This window comes from Clarias gariepinus, chromosome 1, assembly GCF_024256425.1.
Source record: "Clarias gariepinus isolate MV-2021 ecotype Netherlands chromosome 1, CGAR_prim_01v2, whole genome shotgun sequence".
Taxonomy (NCBI): Eukaryota; Metazoa; Chordata; class Actinopteri; order Siluriformes; family Clariidae; genus Clarias; species Clarias gariepinus.
The window spans coordinates 35203114-35225242 of record NC_071100.1 but is presented as its reverse complement, the minus strand read 5'-3'; the positions used below and the strand labels follow the sequence as shown (position 1 = coordinate 35225242).

Genomic DNA, 22129 nt, shown 5'->3' with positions numbered 1-22129 from the left:
CCTTCAAAACCTGTCTGGTTTCATTTCCATTTATTGTTAAAACAAACAAACAAAAAAAATCGTTCTCCAACTTAGGTGTCTGTGTTTGGCACAAGTAGCAGGTGTGTCTTTGTGATATTATGTGTGTTGGAAAAGTCCCCAATGTATTAGGTGTTGATAAACCTCACATAATATATATGTATATGTAGAAACATTCTGCTCTCTGGGAAAGACCCTGAGAACCCAAAACTGTCAAGAAATCCAACTAATAACTGACAAGTTCAGCTCCACCTGGTTCGTTACAGAGGTCTTATAATAAGGTGACAGCATAGCAGCCTGATCCGAGATCAGTATGTGTACCTAAGGCTGGGGCATAGAATATATATTCTTTCAATCTTTTGCAGTCACATACCCTTCAAAACACCCCCCTCCCCCCGCATCACCGTTATTACTGTTAAGTCCAGAAACGACAAACGCAAACAAATCTGCATATTTCCTTGTTTGTTGAGGTGAATATCACCTAAATAAAGACTGACACTCTAAACGATGAACCTTTGGTCCACAATTCTTTACAGAAATATGAGAGAGAGAAAAATAATAATATTTTTTGTATATTTCGGGACTAGTCAAAACACTTTAGCCTAGTGTGCAAATGAGAGATTACAGGTAGATTATAAGGGTAATAATCTATGCTAGAATACTGGAATGCAGTGCAAACAATTACCCCACTACAAAGCACCGTGGAAACGAGTGGGGAATTCAGAGATATACATATATATATAATTATTTATATATAGACACACATATACTGTATATATATATGCAGCTATACTGTATGTGCTCGAAGATCAACTATCACCATGTAAAAAAAACACTTTGAAAAAATAAACAAAAAAACATTGGTTTACTATGTTGTCCCCCATGCACATCCCACTATCTACTTCACCAACCCAATGGTTTGTCCCATCATAAAAAGTAAAAGAAAGAAAGAGAGAACGAGTGAAAGAAAGAAAGAAAAAAACAAATAGCTGTCATTGGCCTTGGCTGATGGCTTCCTGAACTGGTCTCAATTCCTTCCTTATGTGTCTATTGTTTTATCCACCAAAATAATAATAATAATAATAATAATAATAATAATAATAATAATAATGATGATGTTCCAAAGTGCTTCAATTTAATGACATGAGTTACGACTTTGTAATAAAAGAAATAACTGAGACAGGTTTTGTGTTTTGTTTCTAGAATTCTTCTAAATGATAAGGCGTGTAGCCCACTTCATGAGGTAGCTCAGCAATCTAGAATACTGACTAGATACTAATGAACAGGTAAAGCAGGTAAGTGTATTGACCTTTCATCACTTAGTGTCCAGTCGATCACACGTAACTCAATCGGGCGGGGTGTAACGATACACGGAATTCAAACCTAAGTGTCTTAGCTTTCCGTTATCTCTTGATTAAAACACTGGGCACGATGAAAAAAAAAATTCAACGCAACAATGACACCGTTTGCGTGATCCATTCAGACTCTTAGCAGCATATACGACTAAACAAAAGCTGTGCGTTAGAACGTAATGAAAGGAAACGCCTAATTTGATATTAGCTCCGACCTTGTGCAATAGGGGTGTTTTTTTTTTTATTGTCAGAATTCTGCTGTCGTGCACTAAAGTGTCTGAAGCACAAGTGTGTTTTTTGAATCCTGTAATCCTGTAATGTTGCTAGAATTTCTTTTAACCTGTACCAAATCAGAGGTGAAAGGCTGTCTGAAAACGCAGCAGATGGATGTGGGTTCCTTGTGTTGTATATATTGTCTGGTTCTACACGAACTATAGGTCACTCTCCATCAGAGTTATGTACTTACAGTATGTAAAGCCAATGTATTTATAGATTTGTAGGAATTTTTGATGGCAGCCAGTGCTGCTGATTAGTTCATAAATAAAAGGCAGCCTGCTGAAGAAAAAGTCCTGATTTGAGCTACTTTGACAGAAGACTCATGATTAATTATTTGTTATGCATTACTTTACAATGCAATACAACACGATAATGCCGTATCGTTACACCCCTAATGCTTTGGTAGCCATGGAAACATGATCATATAGTGTTGTGCTTTGTTTGGTGCTTTGCTTGTGGCTGGATGTGACGCATTAATACAAGTCTATAAGACTCTTTAGGAATCATCACCGTGCCACTGCAAGTCTACTGAACATGTGAGCTGTGTTATATTGCTTTCTTAGATTTGCCTTGTAAAGGTGTGGAGACGAGTTAAAGAAGCCATTAACAAGAATTCATACAAAAGGTCTTCCATGACCACTACTGCCGCAGAGTTTCATCACAGACGAACATAGCAGCATCTATCGCTTCTCCAGACGTGTCTGTGGTCATGCCGACTCTTAAATTAGAAGATCTTAACTGCTACTTTTTCACCTTGATTGTGACTTTCGCTAAGAGCTCCTTGAGCTGAGGAAACAAGCAGAAAAAGCTGAAAAGAGAATTCCCTCACCACTTAAACTCCCTCCCACTCTCTCTCTCTCTCTCCTGCGCTTTCTCATCTCATTCCTACCACTCATTCTCTCTTTCTTTACTACTTCCTCCTGTGTTTGTCTGTGTGCATGTGGTCAAGTGTGTGCGCCGAAGTGAGGAAGAGCAGCGCAGCGTGGCATCATACGTCTCCTTCAGACGTGTGTCTGCATCCTCTGTGTGTGCCGGTGGGAATAGTCGGAATGCTGCGAGGTGTAGGAAAAGCGCGTGGAGCTACCGTACTTCCCGAGTCCGCTCTCCGGGGTCGCAGCGGTGCCTCCGACGTTTACGCCCGGCCCCACGCTGTACATCTCGTACGCCGCGCCGCTTTCTAACGGAGCGAGGCTGGGAGGGGCGAAGCCTAGGCGATACGTGGGGTAGTGCGACGGGTAGCTGTAGTTCTCATACGGTAACTGTGGTGTCGTGTCTAGGAGGCTGCATTCAGCTGGAAAGTCACCCGTCTGAGACCCGGAGCTGGGCGGAGGCTGCTGAGACTGACTCGGTCTGCTGAAGGTGTTGAATTGGGCGTAGCTGAGTCTGGAAGGAGGTCGAGGGTCGTAGCAGCCCGCTCGTGACCCAGGAGCCAGGCTGCTCGGTGTCCCGGGACCTGCCGTGGCTCCGGTGCCTGAGCTGCCACTGACAGTTGTAGCGCTGCCTGGTGTTGTAGAGGTCCGATAGTCTGAGTAGTGCATGGAGCGGGAGGCAGGGCGGCCCTCGTCGAGGGTGGAGGCGCGCACATTGTAATAGCCGTTTGTCGGGTCCTGTCAAGAGGTAGAAAAAGAAGTGTACAGAGGAATAACGTGGGTGAATTTTGTGTAAAGTGAGTGCAAAACTTTGCATCCCCATGGTTTCTGCTTAGAAAGTAAAAACTAAATATTTTACTTGTAAAATTATCAAAAACAAAACATCAATAAGGGAAAATAAAAGTTTTACTACTTTTGTTTTTGAAATAACCTAGGTATTACTTGTTGAGAAGATTTTTATCGATCACTTTCTGCACCATTTTCAACCCACACAACATTACACCGACTGATGAACATGTTCTGCAGTACAGTAATGTACATATGGTGTCCTGGTTGAGAAATAGCGTGCGCGTGTATGAGAGCCTCTGATTTACCTTGATCTCATAGTCCTGACGCGTATCCAGGGTGTCACTGCGCAGATCCGGTTTGATATCAATGTCATCTTTAAAAGGCTGAGAGGAGGGAGAAAGGGTCACAGAGGGCAAGAACTAAACAATAATCGACAAACCAACCAAGAGGGGGTCAAAAGCAATGCAACGGGGGGGAAAATGGGTTGGATGAAGATAAAACAGGAAGAGAGGGAGGTTGAGAAAGAAAAGAGGATTAAGTTCAGTTTATCATCAGTGTGGAACTTTAGCAGAAATACAGGAAGTATGACTTTTTTAGAGAGAGTATGGGGTTTCAAGATGATACACAAGAACACAGCTCATATTAATACACAGTATGTCTGGCTGAAAAGTCTGGGTTATACAACGACCACGAAGTTTGCAAATTCATATCTTTGATACAAGGTTAAACGTCACATTTATGCAGGCTGTAACATCCCCGGCCTGTCGGAATGTCCTGTCAGTGCAGCGCCGAGGCACATGCAGATGAATATACGATGGGACACTTGGGTTGCCTCTGCGATTTATCTTCAGGGATGAAGGTGTGCTGTTTCTTTACTTTACTCAAAGAATACTACTGACAGCACAAAAGGTCGGACAAGTGGACGGTTCTATTTAGTTTTTTTATTTTATGCGGTTATAATTATAGTTTTGATGAAACCTAAATATGACCCCATTCCCTGCTTGGCATTCCAGAACAGCTGTGTGATATATTGTATGGATGGAGATACAGCACAGTCTGTACTGACATGGAGCAATATTCATCTACATTTCTCAGTACTTGATGGTGTACACATTTGTTATCTGTGAGACAGATAACCTTGATATGTTTTCACGAAATTACATCTCATAAAATAGACTGTCTGTTTAATAGCTTTTAGAGATGCAGCTATTCCACAGTGCGTGCTACAGCATGATGTAATGATGTAATACACGAACCAGGCTATGAGCAAAACACTCACACAACCTGCGTGCACTTACGACCCTCCCGAGATGGCCGTGTTAGGTATACCGCTTTCATGCCTGCTTTTACATAATACTTAAAATACTCTATACTATTCAGATATTTTAAACTGTCTTTATCGGAAAATATCGACTTACTGAGTACATAGCCTTGACCATGCGGCTTGCTGTGGAGACGCTGGCTGAGTCCTCCTCTAGACTGTGGGTTTCTTTATTTATTGTCTCCACCTTGATGTCTGGCTTACCGAGTGTGACCCCGCGCCGACCTGGGAACAATAGAAATAAACCATTTTATACATTTCTTAGACAGCTCTACTGAAAATCATCACATTTGTGATATTACATCTGCATTGTGATAGGCCTTTATTAATACACACTTTAACCACCGGTGCAGTGAAAAACACATTTATTAAGCCAGTAAAAATATGTTTTCTTACTTCCTTTCCGCTGACGATACAGGAACAGAGCTAATGCCAGGACACAGAGCACTAGCAGAATGGAGCAGCCTACAGTACTGCCTGCAATGATACCGACTGGGACAATTTCTGTGTGAAAGAAATAAGAGGTCCAGGTTAAACTCCTGCACATAACCAGGAGCTCGGAACCGGGAGCTCTTAATATTTAAACATACTGTCTAAGCATGAAGAAATTATTATATTATGGTAGACATATGGCAATATAACAAGAACAATAATCACAAAAAAACAACCATAATTTTTAATATTGTTAATTAGCATTGTTTAAAATGTTAGCAAAAATGCATAGGGGTAGCTGAGTGGTCAAGGCATTGGACATAGGCATAGGCAACTTGCCACTATTGGGCCCCCGAGCAAGGCCCTCAGATGTATAATGAGATAACAATATAAACTGCTCTGGATGAGGGTGTGTGCCAAATGTTGTACATGATAAAAATATTGTACTGATACCTACCTTCATTTAGAGACAGCAACAAAGGTAATTGTGAATTTCATAAATTTCAATTTTTTCCACTAGGTGGCGACATATACAGCGTATCTCCATAAAAAGTTGAAAATTTAACCATGTGTGGAAAAAAATGTAAAAAAAAATATATAAGTTTACGCATCCTCTGCAGTGTGAAACTGGTTCAGGTTTCTTAAATAAGATATTAAAGCAGTGGAAGAGTTGATAGACTGTTATTTACAACCAAAATTGAGTGTTTTTATTTGTTTACAAGACAGATTTTCCATATGTATGTCCTTTTGGTTGAAAAGTTATATTTCTGTTATAATTCTTGATCAATAAAAATATGTAACACCAGTTTTGTTTTGGGTTTATATTCAAAACAGTTTCAGGAAATGCACATAATATTTATTGAAAAAATAACTATTAAAATGGGTGCAACACACCTCAAGTAATCGCATGAAAATTGAAACCACATTATGAATGTGTGCACATGTTCTATTTAAATTCTACAGTATTTCAATTTCTACAACTAAAGTTTTATGGTACATTTAATAGTTACATATCACAGTTTAAATCTCACTATGTGTCAAAATGTAGTTATCGTGATGTGATTTTTTAAAAATGAAATCATGCAGCCTTTAAGCTTTACATGATTTTTTTCCTATTACCCAAATGTAACTTTAAATATGTCTGTTTATGTCCATTAAGTGACAATATATGACCTTCACAAATAGAATGAGAACTTTTTCCAATTCAAATGATAAAATCATCATCATCATCATCATCATCATCTGCATGTAAACTCACCTGTTTCTTCCAGAGTGATGATCATGGTCCCTGGGCCGAATGAATTCCAGGCCGTGCAGTTGTAGGTGGACTGGAAATCAGACTCGATGACATTGTTGATAGTAAGTGTAGACAATACTGCTCCTTCATCAGAGGACTTACTCTGCTCCACCGTGTAGCGTTCTGGTAGAGTCCCCTTCTCTTTCTCCCACACGTTCTCCTTCCATGCCCACACCTGAATCCAACAGAGTGCGTTTATTTATTTACTTACTAATTACAAAAGCAAATCAATAATTAGATATTCATGTGTCTTAACTAATTAATATTTTTGAAACATTCCTAAAACTATACAGGACTTTATTACATACAGGCTTTTATACATATCATTTAAAATGACATCCAGGATGTTTCAAGAATGAACGGACCTCATGCAACATTGTTCAGAGAACAAGGCCTAATTTTCCAGGAGGGTAATATAAAGCACGGCCTCTGTAGGTGTAACTGTGGAGAATTTCAATGTCTGCATGGCAGACGATGGAATTTTTTAAAGCAAACATTAGATTAGATCAAGCTCATTCTATTATAAGTTCCATATTTAGTGTCTCTCTACCATCTGAAGCGCTTGCTATTTTCCGTTGTGATTGCTATTGCTTTTAAAATTTTTTTTTTTTTTTTATATATTAGTGCTTGAAATTCAATAAAAGGACCTTACAGATATAATCAGAGTTGACAGCTCCCACAAAGAAAATATTTTCAAGGGTTAGGAAAAAATGCAAAAAATGGAAGGAATAATAAAGCTGTAAACTACAATACTACTGCATAAATACTATACAGAGTAACAATATCAGAGATTTAGTTTTTTTTCTCAGTCAGCAAATGGAAGAAATAGCAATGAATACGAAATGAAAAAGAATATAAAAAAGAGTACCAACAAAAAAGCAACAATAAAAACAATGAATAGTATCATCACCACCGACACTCCTAAGGTATTGGTCCATTTTTTTCAGACTGATGTCTCAGATCATGTTAGCTTTTCAAAAGGAAGAAAAGTTTACCAAGGTTTTAGACCACAATGCATTTCTTAGCAATAAAAGATAATAACATAAAAACAAAAAAAACAGAGACCCAATTCAAAACCTTTATTAACGTTGTTTTGCAAATGTACCGCTTCCCAAAAATGCTTAATATAATCATCGTACCAAAAGGAGTGACTGGAGTTTAGGACACATTTCTATTTAGTTTGGGTACGTTCTGTGTAACCCCACGGGGGTCAAGTTAGTTTTATTAATATACTTTTAGAATGCACCCTTTTCCATATTAAACACCAATCTGTCTCCCAAAATACACGCATCAGGGCTCTTTCCCCAATGCCCTGTAAACCTGTTAAGGATGAAGGGCGTAGGCTTAATAGTGCCTTGTATACTCTAGAAATGAAACCCTTGGGAGGGCGATGATCAACAAGCATTCGCTTAACCTCAGACACATCGACATCTCAAGAGTCCTTTCTGTGTTAGTGAGGTGAGAAAAAAATTCTAAATTTATACTGACATTGCAAGTCTGAGAATAACATTAAAACACGCTCAAAGAACAGATGGATCCATTGCGTACCCTTACGAGAAAAAAATGGCAATATATTGTAAAATATAATGCAATATATAAAATAATTTAAAATAAAACATTTCCATATATAGGAAACTAATGCTTATATTTATTAATATATTGCAATATATGAATGGACCATGTATGGATATAGATATTACAATGCAGACAAAAACTATTATATTTATACTTATAATTGTAACATTATTAAAACTCTATGCATGTTTAAGGATTATAGATAATACACGCACTTTTACTTTGTCGGTGTGCTCTAATTAAGGAAACTCCAAGATAAGATCTCATGTTAATCTCTTCATTTTCTCCTAGACAGAAATGAGCCATCTTTGAGACTTGAATGAGATTTTAGCCGTTTTCTCAATCTTCCCAAATGTGCCTCAGATATGGCTTTTGCCAAAAGGTGCGTAAAGGTAATCCTGTATTTATTTAACTATGATAAACCCAGTTTTTTTTTCTATGAAGCAGAAAATCTGGATTTAAAGCAATCTGAGACATGTTCTTTTTTCCTTTATATAAAAATACATTGCTTCTGCTCTTAATATTTCTGCACCCCCAATAACAGCCTCTCACATTAACACACCTGTCCTTCACACACATGCACATCAGTTACCAAAATGGCTTTTCCGTGCTAAAACAAAGGGCTTTGAAGATGGTGAGAAAGCATCACACGTCTGCTGAAAGGTGCTGTATTATTTATACTGAAGTATGAACACGTTTCAAAAATGCAGAAACTCGGCACGTTCGCAATACGGTTCCATTTACTGCACAAGCAAGCAGTACACGCAGACAAGAAAATGAGGGGGAAAACGCTCCGCTCCTGTGTTTCATATTTCATAAATCTCTTTTCGGAGCTGCATTAGAGCTTTGGCTGCCAGTCATTTTACATTACGGTCATTCAGACAGAAGAGAGCTCTAAATGGATAGTGCTGAGTTACAAGTTCAGTCGACTACACGGAGCTTGGTTTGCTCGTCTGGTCTGACATTCACTCATTATTAATGCTGCTTACATGGACGTTTTGAACTCTGGATACTATTTGGTACATCCAGCCATGTTAGCTCCAAATATACACTGTTATACAATACTAGTGATGAAAGAGCCTTTTTGTGTAATTCTACTATTTTAAGCCAAGGTTACCCTGAGGTATGCTGTGATATTTCCTGTTGAAACCTTCTGACCAAATGGCTCAGGGCTGAAAGCGATGTTCAGATGGGTTATTTTGAAGAATCCGAAGGTTAGAGGAAGTTCGCAACTTCAGGGCATGCACAACTTCTGTACAAGTACTCCATTCTTCAACAGATCACTAAAAAATGACAGCTATTCATCCAGACACTTACAATCTTGTCCGGTGCAGGAGTGCTGGCGATGTAACACTTGACCTCGCCTCTTTCTCCTCTTACTGCATACTGGACTGGCTCACTGGATATAATGGGGGGACCTGCAAAAAAAAAAAAAAAAAGAGCTTTACTTATTTCTTGCTTTCTTGGACACAGTAATTGAGCATTTGCAGTATTTAAGCATCTTAACACTTGTTAGATTAGCAGTAAAGCACTTCATACATAGTGTGGCGTATTACAGAACACTATCTCTAATCATGACTAACAACTAACCAGCACCAGCTTCATACTGCTTTTTAGTGCTTATTTAATATCAATTTATTCTTTATCATTTATAAGAGGCTTAACATCCACTATAAAATTATTCATGCATGCTAAGAGGTTTTCAGTCTCCTATTTAATTACAGTTTTATACTTTCTGGCTGAGTTACTGACCATTGACGGTGAGAGTGACCTCCGTTTCCCCCACTCCGATCCTGGGCACTATGGCCTTACACACGTATTGGCCAGCATCAGCCTGGGTCACTGACTTCAAATACAACTGGTTATTGTTACTCAGCACCTAGAAAGAGACAGAGGAAAGGGTTATATCTTGTACAAATAAATTTCATTACGGCAAAAGCAACTATTCCGCGGCACCTTTACAACCTCAATAACATGAGACTTTTCAGTGAGTAACTGAAAAAACAAACCGGCATGGAGAGCACAGGGGAGTGAGAGTGTACATTTTATTTTTGAACCACACCAGGAGGCTGCGATTCATGTCAGATTGATGAAGCCACTCTCGAGAGTCAACAAAGAGAATATGTTGAAGGGAGACAGAAGGGAAGAGGAATAACACTGCAGGAAATGACATCTTAGCGAGTGAAAATATCTCCAATTGTTCTGTTTTTTTTTATTATTATAATATTATCATAAGACACATATTATTAAACATATTTTTTTTGTTCGTAATTTCAAGCTTGAATTAATCTTGTTCTAAAGTGGCAGATTGTTTGCTCATTTTATGCAATTATTTTTTACAAAGAAGCAAAATGCAATGCATAAAACTTAATAAAAGTGTCTCAAAATGAGTTTAATAATCTTATATGTGGTTTACTGTACTCTTATAATATTAAATAGTATACTGCTTTAAGTATATTCAATATACATAGGGTCTTCTAGTAAAAACTACCTTAGTTTCTCTATATAATCCTCTGCTACATTAATGCTCTTATGCCAGCGTTTCACTAGTGCTTGGAGACCACCAAGGACACCGGAGCCATGATTGGACTGCCTTTTTCAGTCCTGAAACGAAAGCCTCACAACAACTCCTTTAATAAAAAAAAAAACACTTTGATTTGATCTGTTTTTGCAGGACAATGCACAACCGCATAGTGCCACTTCATAGCACTTTACAGAAACTTTTCTGGGAGTAACTGACACTTCCGCCATACACTCCTGACCTCGCTCCAAATGTTTGATTTCCTGTGAGGCCAGAATTTCAGATGTGAAGCAGGCAGTCTGATTATGACTGCAGTGGACTGAGAAAACTTTCTACCTTGATGGTATCTGAGCACTAGTGAAACTCTGAGATAAGTGCATTAGTGTAGCAGGGGATTGTATAGAGAAATAAAGGCAGGTTTTAATCTCATAACTGTGTTCTGTTATGGTGCAATCAGAAATCCCGGTTTGACTCGAACGCCTGTAGAACCTGCCCACGAATGTAATACAAGGCTGCATCTTTTAATGTGATAATCCCACAAACTTAATAAATTTCACATAAACCTAATTTTACATTTATGGAAAGTTATTACAATTTTGAAATCTGAAGATTTTCACCCTTCCACAAACAAATAACAAATCCCTGCAAATGGAAAAGCAACTGGTATTACGTTTGTGGGAAATTTATTATGTTTGTGGAATTATTACATTAAAAGCTCTGGATTTTTATTACGTTTGTGGGCTGTTATTACGTCGGCGGGTGTTACCAATAGCCCTTGTATTTTCACTCGCTAAAATGTCCGTTTTTGCAAGGAAGAAAGATGAAATGTAGAAATAAAATAAATGATTAATAATAATAAGTCTTACCATGCTAGACCCCTTCTTTGTCCATGTGAGGGTGAGAGGGGGGTTGCCTGCCCACTTACAGTTCAACGTGACATCAGAATCCATGTCCACTGTCACTGGCTTAGGCTCCACCACCAAGATAGGACCAACTTAAAAAAAAGGGGGGAAAAAAATGTTAGAGCGATTTACTCGTGTTGGATAGCTCTGCTTTACTAAGTGGTTGGATTTAAAATTTGGTGAGATTGGTCAGTGGCGGTTTAGTTTTAAAGGTACAGTAAGTCTATACCATAGCACTGGTGAATTCTTAGATTTGATTGGTCTACGTTAATTTCTAATACAGCTGATCTGACAACAGTCTGGTTACAGCAAAGTGTAAAGAGGAGATTTATATTAATGTTATCGAACTAGTACACTACATTGCTCTGAATCATCTTTTTTAAAAGGTGACTTTTATGAACATTTATGTAATATGGCTTCATTCAATGGCAGCAGTTTGAGGTGAAGTTGGTTTTTCGTTTCAATTTTCTGACATAGGCACAGTGTTCACAGCAAAAAAAGAAAATAAAAAAGAAGAAACAGAGACTTGTAAGAAGGCAATGTTTACAGCTGATATAACAAACGAGTTGATTCATACATATTTTCTCCCATTAATTTCATTAATTGTCTTTTGATCCTGTTAAGCTGCTTTGCATCAATGATAATTATTAAACGTGCTATACGACTATGATTGAATGTGAATATATAACAACTGTTAACAGGAACTAACCTGCTTAAAACACTCAAGGATGTTCTATTATAAGACTATAATCAGCTGTGGGATGGTAACACTATCACAACGCAATCATACAGTAAGTTGAACTTATTATTGTCACCCTTTCAAATTGTAATTATATCATGGCTGTGAATTAAACCGGAATTCGATTATTAAACTTACAGTGGACGTCCACCAGTATGCTGACGTTGGTGCTCCCCACAGCGTTGAACACGAGGCAAGAAACTGGCTCGGTGAAAAAAGAGTGGTCGGCTTTAGTAACAAACACGCTCTCTCTCGCACCCTGGATGACCACTCCGCCTTTAGCCCATCTGCCGGTGAGAAAAGTGTGACAGGATGAAGACAAACATTGAGAAAAGTGCTGAGTGAAATGGTCTTTTTCACGTTTTATTACCCAAAGGATAGTCTCTATTTTCAGCCTCTCTATTTTCACATTTGCCTTTATTTCCGACACACTGTATGGCACCTTGCACCGACTGCTGATGTGTTCCTCAGACAGAGGTATTAGCTCTAAAGCAGTACTATACAAGGGCATCTTTCATTTGAATAGATCTCAGTGTGGACATCGCACCTTAAACTTTCGGCAAGTGTGCATAAATAACAAATGACAGATATTACAAAATTTGATAGGTTGGTGAAGCGAAAACATCACAGAGCCTGAGTGCATGGGCTGTCTCGTTTTAGATCAAAATAAAAACAACTGTGATTTTAGATGCACCACTAAGAGAAATCCCACTATGTAGTAAAGGTAAAAAAAACAATGTCAAGCTCAACACCAACACTAATTAGATGGTTATTTTTTTAAAAACTGCATAAAGAAACATACTTATAGCCCATTACTGGGGGGTTGGCAGTGGCTTGGCAGGTAAATGTCACTCTCTCTCCTTCCAGCACAGACCGTGGTTCAATTGATAACACCACCACAGGAGGATCTGTTACAATCAGGGATGTTATAATGAAATCAAACAGCCACAATGCATTTTTAACCCGCAATACTATACTAGTATGAGTATATCCTAAATGGTAATAGCACATAAAGATATAAAGTATGAGGTTCTTTATCTGACATTTATATTTTGCTGGAATTTATAGGCCACAGAATAAAAATCATTCTATACTACTCTGTCCATGAAACAGACTTTTCATCGTACAATTCCAGATAGGAAAGCCAAAGGCAAATATGTGTGAGAATGCTAAATGTGTGGAAACTCACGGTGGACATTGAGGGTGATAGAGGTGCGTTTGCCCAGAGGTGCAGCCTGGTTGGTGGCCACGCATGTGAAGTTCTTTCCTGTGTCTGTGTCCACTGGGACAACAGGTAGGAAGCTGCGTGTGGTTACTCGCTTCCTATCCGGTAGCACCTCCTACACAGGGAGAAAGCGAGAGAAGAACAGAACACATACAATTTAGAAATCCTGTTGGTTCTTTTTTTTTTTTTTATGCACATATGAAGCAATATCTCGATCCAAGAACAACCAGATCTCAGTGAAACGGGTTAAAATGTTGAAGTCTTACTGTTGTGCTAACTGCCCCCTCTACAGGCAGCCCGTCTTTTTGCCACTCTATAACCGCGGGGGGTTTGGCTCCGCGCGACACACAGCTCAGGTTGTAGGAAACCCCTGCAGTGAGAAGGATCTCAGGGGATCCCTCGATAACTGGCTCATCAGGGGGAACTGCACAGAAACATAAAGGAATCATGTCAAGAATGCACACTCGACATAAACTCTAATTCCTGCACATTGTGTAGTAGACGTCTTGGGCGTGTGAGTCAGACGACATACTGTACGTACATACATACATATTATATGATTACGTATAGTTGCTTTTGAGTTGAGTGGGGTTTAATGTACTGAGAGATCACCAGAGAGTCAGGCCAACATTGAAATATAGCTAATGTAATATGTCAAAAATCTAATCATTTTATGGCACACAGCAGCACAGCCAGCAAAAAAGTCTATCTATCTATCTATCTATCTATCTATCTATCTACACAAATTTTAATGAGAAATCGAAACAATCAAATAAAGATTAATTTTGTCTTCAACCCTAGACTGCGACTCCAGCGCATTAAAATTTACCTAAACCACTTGTTATTTCAGTAGTGAAAATATTAAGTAATCCCAGGAAGAATATTCAGTTTAGCTTTTCTAATTAATATCTATTGGTGCAGGTGTTTGTTTACAAGTAGCTAGTGTTTACAAGAGCAAGTGGCTTATTAGGAGCGTTTTTTGAAAGTAGAGGATTCAATCCAGCACATAACTGTTCATGACATCGCTTTTACTTAATATTTTACTTATGGTGCAGATTAAGTACTGTACAAGTTTCATTTAAATCTGTCCAGTGGTCGCGCAGTACGCTGTCAAAACTAGCGGTTCCGAATCTGGCACATAAATGCTCGTAACATCACTTATTCTCAACATTTTTATTCCTTTTATGGTTCAACTTGTAAGTTCAACTTGTAAAAATATTACTAAAAAAGCGAGATCTGACCAATGTATGGACAAAAACTGTCTTTTATATATACACTGTATGTACAGTACCAGACACACGTATGGGCGCAAGTTTGGATTTATATTCTACATTGTTTAAATTATTGTTTAATTTATACTTGTTTGATCGGAAAAGGTGACCTTGGGTGATTAGAAAGGTGCCTATATAAATACAATGCAGCATTATTATTATTATTATTATTATTATTATAGAACAATACTGGATTTTTTCAAAAGTATGAAGTAACACATAAGGAATTAGGTAATTGAGTGACAACAACAAAAGGAGTCTGTTGTTATTTCAAGACATGGAGGTCAGCTGTTCTGGAATAGTTCTTGCCAGAACAGTATTGTCAAGTGCATTTACAAAACCCATCAAGCACCATGATGAAACTGGCTCCCATGAAGACCATTCCAGGAAATCAGAACCAAAACTTACCTCTTCTGCAGAGGAGAAGTTCATTAGGATTACCAGCCTCAGAAATTATCAAATTTTGATGAGAACCGTTATGATGGCTTTACTCCATATCAGCACTCATTAAACGCATCTTTTCCAATCAAACTATTTAGGAAAGAACTAACTGCTATGCTATTGCATATTAGCCTCTTCATGTTTTTATTTGATCTTTAATACGATATAAATATTATATGTCAAAGTTACACTGGAAAAACACTGCTCAACACTGATTTCTGCATTTGTTTCTTTTAAGATGGAAACCTCATATATTTCTCACTTACATAGTTCTTATAAAACTTTACAACATTCTTGATTGTGTTTATAGATTTAAAAAATATGATTAGTATAGATCTATAAAGTCTTTTAAAAATTACAAACAGCAGCTTTAAAACTAACAATGCAAAAGGTCTTGCTTTTCTGTAGCTGTATTTTATTAGATAACAAGCTGGTGTAATATTTCCTCAGCAATGTACCTAATGCAACATACTTTCTCACTACCTACACACACACTTACTGAGCACGGTGAGTTTGGCTCTGCGGGAGCGCAGGGCAGCCTCTGTAGCCTGGCACTCATAAAGCGAGTCATCTGAGAGTTCGGCTGATGAGATCTCCAAATTGTACTGCCCCACATCCACCTGCCGCAACACACGGTACCTCGGCCAGGCTAAGACATTAAACACACACAGATTATGCTGGTTTTCTTTTTTTTTCTTTTTTCATTCAGATGAAATATATGATGGTTATAATACATTTGAGAAACATACCATAGCGAAGCATTACACTTTGAATACTCTGTGATTTTACTTTGTCGTGTGCTTATTCCATTCAAACACAGTTATGGTAAATGACAGTTATGATATGACATCAGTACTGAATGTTCAGACTTGGTTTCAAACCAGAGGCTCTGCACGTGCACACACCCAGTCATGTATGACATGCTGCTGGCCACCACTAGGTGGCAGAAAAAGCAGCTTTCTTACGCGGTATAAAATATGCTTGCTTTATGACAGGCATTTTCTAGCGGCTGTTGCGAGAGAAATGACAGAAATACTGCTGTGGATTACATCATTCACTCCCCTCAATTCACCAGAAACTGCTTGAGTTAGCTGATTTACTGTACTCTTGAGTATTTGTGCCTCGCAGCAATTGTGTATTGCGTCCATTGTGTTCGCGTTTTGTTATTACCCGCACGTGCGATAAGAATGCGTGCGTGCGCGCGCGTGTGCAAATTTGCAAGTGAGGCACACAGAATGCAAAGCACTGAGGCAACATTACAACCAGAAAGAGAGAGAAACAGAGGGAAAACATGCTGAGACTAAGGAGTGTATCAACCCATATCAACTTGTACATTTCTTAAAATGTAAAAAAAAAAAGGGGAAGGAAATGTAAAGAGTGGAACAAGAGAGACAAATGAACTAACCTCGAAGATCTTCTCCAATGCCTAAAGCCAGTCCATCCTTGGTCCACTGCACAATGCCTGAGTAATTAAAGACCACGCAGGACAGAACCACTCTTTGGCCTAGAACCACCGACTGATCTGCTGGCTCCTGAGAGAACCGGGCCGTCCACACTGCAACACAGAATTACACGTTAATACTCCATCATTAATAAGTCTTATAACACTTGAAATAAACATTAATGCAGTTATGTATTAATTCAATGCAACACCTACATCTAACGCTATTCGTAACCAAATGTACATCTTTTTACTTTTAAGACTCTTTGTGCTGTATTTTTAAAATAATTTCTTTTTATGGAAAAGCAGTATTCCTTGTAAGCACATTTCTTGTAAGAAATGTTCCTAATACTGTATGTCAAGGCCCTCACTATCCGCCCTACATACACACATATAGCCAATTTAAACACTATAGTCCAACACCCACTATTATATTAACACCACTAATGCTGCCTTAAAGAACCCAGTGTGCTCTACTATGTAAGGAAGCTGCACTAGATGCAACTTTAAGAGACACAGACAGTCGATTGAGACTTTGACATAGTGAGATATATCAGTATCACATAATGCGAGTTTAACTACACTGCAGTACGGGCTGTAAGGAATGCATCAGATGCCAGGCAAGACTGCAAACGTTTAGGATGTAGCTGATTACGGAACAGTCTAGAATGACGCATTTGGATCTAACATGAGCGTTCCACTTTCAGAAGTGGGATCCGCGATGTTTACAAGTGCAGCATGTAAGACGAACATGTTTCCCCCAGCTGCTCGGGCCCTGCCCCCTTTTCCGTAAAGAAGAAACTAATGTACTGACTTTGACAGAGCGAGATAGTTGAAAAGAAATCTCAACTATCCAACTGGACAATGTAATTCCTGTGGTTGCAGTTCACCTTACAGACAGGAGGTGGCTCTAAAATGACAAACTCTTACTTTAAGACATAACAGACATGCATTTCAAAGTTGGCTTACAGATAAGAACAATGCTTTTACATACCAGCGCTCAGTCTGTAATGCAACTTGGGTACATAGAAGTAACTTCAACTAGGACTAAATTTACAAACCTGATTACTGTGCCGGTATAACCGAATCATATCTAAAAGCTTTGGAGAGCGCGAATGTAGACCAGCATAGTTAACTGAAGGGCTGGACTGAAGAAATTGTCCCTCGATACCACATTCCATACACATTTCCTAAACCACAGAACATGATATGCATGATGGTTCCTCCCTCTTTACAACGAGCAACGAGATATTCAAGACTCAGGACTTATTCAAGACTCCTACAAAACTTCAGGCTGATCACGATGCATCGAGTCACAATGAAGGCTTTCTTTTATACTCTGCATCTTTAATTGGCTTCATATCAAGAATGTAGTAAAAATACTCAGATTTTCCCCCTTGCATTTTTTTCCCCTTCTTGTCGACTCAGTGCCATTCTGACTCCTCATCCTTTCTTTCTGCTTTCCTTTCCTTTTAGAGAAATCACTTGGAGGATTCCCTACTGTTATCTGTTATGCTGGTAAACTCAGTCACTGTCGATGGTTTGGAAAGACACTCCATCTATCTTATCGTCTGTTTTATCTGCATCACCCACACTCTTCTTTTTTTTTTGTTTTGTTTTGTTTATTATTTTTTCTAAAGCCAGTGCTGCTTTCTATTTCCGTGCCTTGCTCTCTGGTCAGAGGGGGTTTGGAGACACGCTGTCACAACCCATTTATCACATTAAATAGCAACCCTCTAGTCCGCTCTCTCCGTCTTTTTTTCCCCTCATCCCTCCAGCATTCCTCTGTAGGTCCTCCATATCTCTCACTTTCTTAGCAATTGGCATATGCCCAACTGTCCAACACTGACCCTATTTCTCGCTCTCTCTCCCTCTTTCTCGCTATAATTTTTTATGTGGAAAAATACACCATTGAGATGTTCCAAGCCGCTACTAAGTACGGCCAAAAGCTCTGGATCGGTATCAGACCAGACTTCACATACTTTCCGATCTGACCCATTGGAACATTTGAAGCTGTGAACATGCAATATGTTGACTGACAAGATATAGCGTTACACCTAAATTCAAGACAAAAATTATGTTAAACCAGGTCACAAACATGCATCAGGATCATTGTGTATCCTAAATGGAAAGAGTCAGTTGTGTGCATTTCTAACTTTTCTAACCAATAAACTGATTTTCCTACAGTGCATGAGAAAATCCCTTACACTGGAAAAAAATATGTGAAGATATTTTGCAACACGCACAGGATCTGTAATAATAATAAATCTGTGGAACAAAGTTTGCATGAAGTAGTGTTGTTACCATAAATCATTTGTCATAAAATCCTACATATGTGCACTAATACACCTCATGGAAGATGTGTAACTGCTATTAAATAATGAATCAATGTCATAGTTAGGGCTATAAAAAATGTAATATTTTAATGGTAAACATTTTATGTAAAACAAAATCTAAATTGCAGGTTAAAAAACAGCTGTTACAAATAGCATTGGTTTTGTTGTTTTTGTTGAGTTTTTTTTATAATGTAAAAACTGTAGGGAACAATTTGATGTTTAAAATCTTATTCATTTACTGATCATTTCTATAGGGTAAATAACTAAGCCATGATTTCATGGTACAGTATAATGATCTCTGTTAAGGTAACAATATAATAAATGTAAATTTGTGGATTAGTACTAAGTCACATATCCAAAAAAGCAGGCTAAGTGTTCCCAACATTATCAAACCAGGAATATGCTACACTCACTTATCAAGCAGGGGTTTTTAGGTTTTGGTGTGTAATGTTTATGCATCATTAATGAGATGGTAGTACACACTATGTTACACAGTTTTCAGTTTGCTGAGTGAAGCTTTAACTAGTTGTGAGTTTTAGGTAATACTCTTTTTACTCCTTTTGTCTGTCATATGTTTTTACTTCCATGTTGTTGCAGAACCGGCCAAGGATAACGTCTGTGTTTACAGTCTTGCTTTTAGGGTCATGAATTTGCATTAAAGCTCACTTGAACTTGGCACAAAACAACATGTAACCTTTTTCCTGCACTCGATCTGACGGTTCCATTTGGCTTCTTTTTTTTAAAGCAAATAGATTACACTTAAAAAAAACTTAGAGGCACTATTTTCACTCCATAATGGTAGGTTTTTTGTTTAATTTATTAGATATAATATTTTACGTAATATCAAAGCTCCACAATGCTGAAACCATTTTTGATTGTAAATACCGGAATTTTTTTTTTTTTTTTTTTTTTACGTGTTCAGTCTAAACAGTGTTAGGCCTGAAAAAGAGTTTTGTGCACAAGGTTTTGTGGACATGACCTCAATATTTTATTGTATTTGCAGTTTCTAGGGTTGGTTATGTACATGATGCATCAACTATAATAATCCACCCATCTTCTTCTACAAGTATACATACAGCCCAATATTGTGGCCCACGAGGACATTGGCAGTGGATCTTTTGGGTGCTGTGGGTTGCAGGGGTTATACAACATGGAAGTAACCAATCTTGCTTCCCTAAAAATTGTAAGTTGATAACTTCAGTTGTTTTGGAAGGATGGTTTTATATGTGCACCCAAAAGGGCCATTTTTTTGTGTTAAACTGTATCTCCTTAAACAATAATTATTTTAAAATATACATTACATTATTCATATGTCTTTATGAATATTAATACTAAAATTGGTGTAAGCTTTTAGAAACACATGACCTGTAAAAATTGTTGCTTAAATAGTTAAAAAAAATAATAATAATCTGTATTGTTTGTTACCATGTCAAATTCATGTTGCAATAGCTTAAAAATGTAGCATTTTAGAATAAAACACTTTTTTAGGTTTATGTCTTTTTATGTTAAATCTAAATTAGCCAAGTTTCATTTAAATGACAATTAGGATAATTGAAAAAAGTTTTGGACACTAAAAGGGCTGTAAAAGGGCATGCAATTTTATTTAGCTAACATGTTTCCTTTTGTCTGATAAAGATATAAATGCGTATGCATATTTACAAAAAACGTAGCATGGATCAGGAGATTCTTAAAAGAAGCATTTAGTATTATAAGAAAGAAATTGATGTTCTTTGATCCTATCTGAAAATTCATTTTTTTCCCCCTAGGTGAGACAAACACAATCAAAACACAATTGTGTAAACACAATCTTTGCCATTTGACTTCACTGTACCTTTTTTTTTTAAGCTTCTACATTACCATACTGTTCACTCAGGAGAAAATTGCTAACTGCCATCTTCCACAATTGGCTAATATTACTCTGACTGACAGGAAGAAAGTAATCGCTCCTATTGGGAAAGCATGGCTGATTACTCTTTCTTGGACTCCCGACCACGGATGGCTATTCAAATCAGTGTTGGGATTTAAATTCATGATTCGACCCAGGAGCATACAAAAACATTCCAACACCCTTCATTTGCTTAAGACACTCAACTCAAATGCTAAAGTTTACGCAATGCAGTGTAGTATTCGGTAGCTTCCCTTCACTTATTCCTTTTAAAAGATAAGTTTGAGTTAAAAAAAAAAAACGTCATAATGATATCGTATAAACCCAATAAAATAACTCAAATGCTACTGTAACTTAGCCTGAAACGGTATTCCTGAAATGTTACTTGACAATGCGGGATATTTATTAATAAATTCAGTCATTTGCGTTAATTAAATAGGTTTGGAAAAGTATGCTAAACAAGAACAAGAACAATGAATTGCTATATCAATAATGAATGATTTGCTACTGTAGGTCATGTTTTTTTCATACGGTGCTGAAAGGCATTGTGGATGTGTTTTAATCTAAGTATGAATTATTGATGTGACAAAGGTAACAGGGTGGTAAACAGTAAAAGATAAGAGGCATAAATTATATTTGAAACACTATTGTGGTTAACATAGCAGAGTGAGAGCGAGAGAGAGAGAGAGAGAGAGAGAGAGAGGGAGGCTTGTAGAATTTTCATTATGTAGGTTATGCAGCAGTGACAATTTTAGAGTGTCCTGATTTTCTTGAGTCACTGATCCCTGGGTACCAGCAGTAGCCTGCAACACACTGCCAGTGCCCTGACCACACAAAGTCTATGGTCGCAACACACTCCAACCTCAGTCGCACAAACACCATTTAGACCACACTGACACACCACAGCAGAGCTAAACACACATCACTTGACCAATCTGAGAAAACAACCTATCATCTAAGATCACCAAGGGTGGCCTTTACATATAATCCAGCTTACTAGAACTGCTGGTGTGAACCAGAATCGTAAATCTTGGGCAAACACACTCTCACTGACATGTACAAAGAGAGAGAGACACACACACACACATCCGCATTCAGCCCAAACATTAAGTTAAGAGAGGAATTGGAAAGTGTCTATATGTTGGCTTATTCTTGCTCTTAATGTGAGTAACATTGGTTGTATGCGTGAACTCTATAGAAATACATGAACCATATGCAATCCAAAAGCCCCATGCACAAACAGTGTATGGCCAAAACTTTGTGGACACTTGACGATCACATCCATTCGTTCTTTCTGTATAACCCATTCCAGATTTGGTGCTCTGTTTCTTCTACTATACCCTCCATTTTTTCTGAGAAAACTTTCCACTAGAAACGTTTGAAGCATTGCTGTGGTGATTTGCTAATTCAACCACAAGCGCATTCGTGAGATCAGGCAT

At 37.9% G+C, this 22129-nt stretch overlaps 1 protein-coding gene across 2 annotated transcripts in view; it reads right to left on the bottom strand.

Moving 5' to 3' along the window:
- Nucleotides 1-2552: 2552 nt before the first annotated feature.
- kirrel1a (kirre like nephrin family adhesion molecule 1a) overlaps nucleotides 2553-22129 on the bottom strand; it is a 29403-nt gene continuing 9826 nt past the window's right edge. The window contains exons 2-15 of one of the 2 annotated variants that reach the window (XM_053492803.1): nucleotides 16434-16583; nucleotides 15528-15677; nucleotides 13583-13740; nucleotides 13281-13431; nucleotides 12894-12999; nucleotides 12230-12378; nucleotides 11317-11444; nucleotides 9682-9808; nucleotides 9247-9347; nucleotides 6316-6529; nucleotides 5022-5129; nucleotides 4723-4850; nucleotides 3610-3723; nucleotides 2553-3253 (exon numbers count right to left, since the gene is read on the bottom strand). In XM_053492803.1, coding sequence (XP_053348778.1) covers nucleotides 2648-3253; nucleotides 3610-3723; nucleotides 4723-4850; nucleotides 5022-5129; nucleotides 6316-6529; nucleotides 9247-9347; nucleotides 9682-9808; nucleotides 11317-11444; nucleotides 12230-12378; nucleotides 12894-12999; nucleotides 13281-13431; nucleotides 13583-13740; nucleotides 15528-15677; nucleotides 16434-16583 — 2390 coding nt within the window. In that variant the 3' untranslated portion in view covers nucleotides 2553-2647. The remainder of the gene's footprint in view (nucleotides 3254-3609; nucleotides 3724-4722; nucleotides 4851-5021; nucleotides 5130-6315; nucleotides 6530-9246; nucleotides 9348-9681; nucleotides 9809-11316; nucleotides 11445-12229; nucleotides 12379-12893; nucleotides 13000-13280; nucleotides 13432-13582; nucleotides 13741-15527; nucleotides 15678-16433; nucleotides 16584-22129) is intronic. The other variant, XM_053492811.1, reaches the window with a different exon arrangement.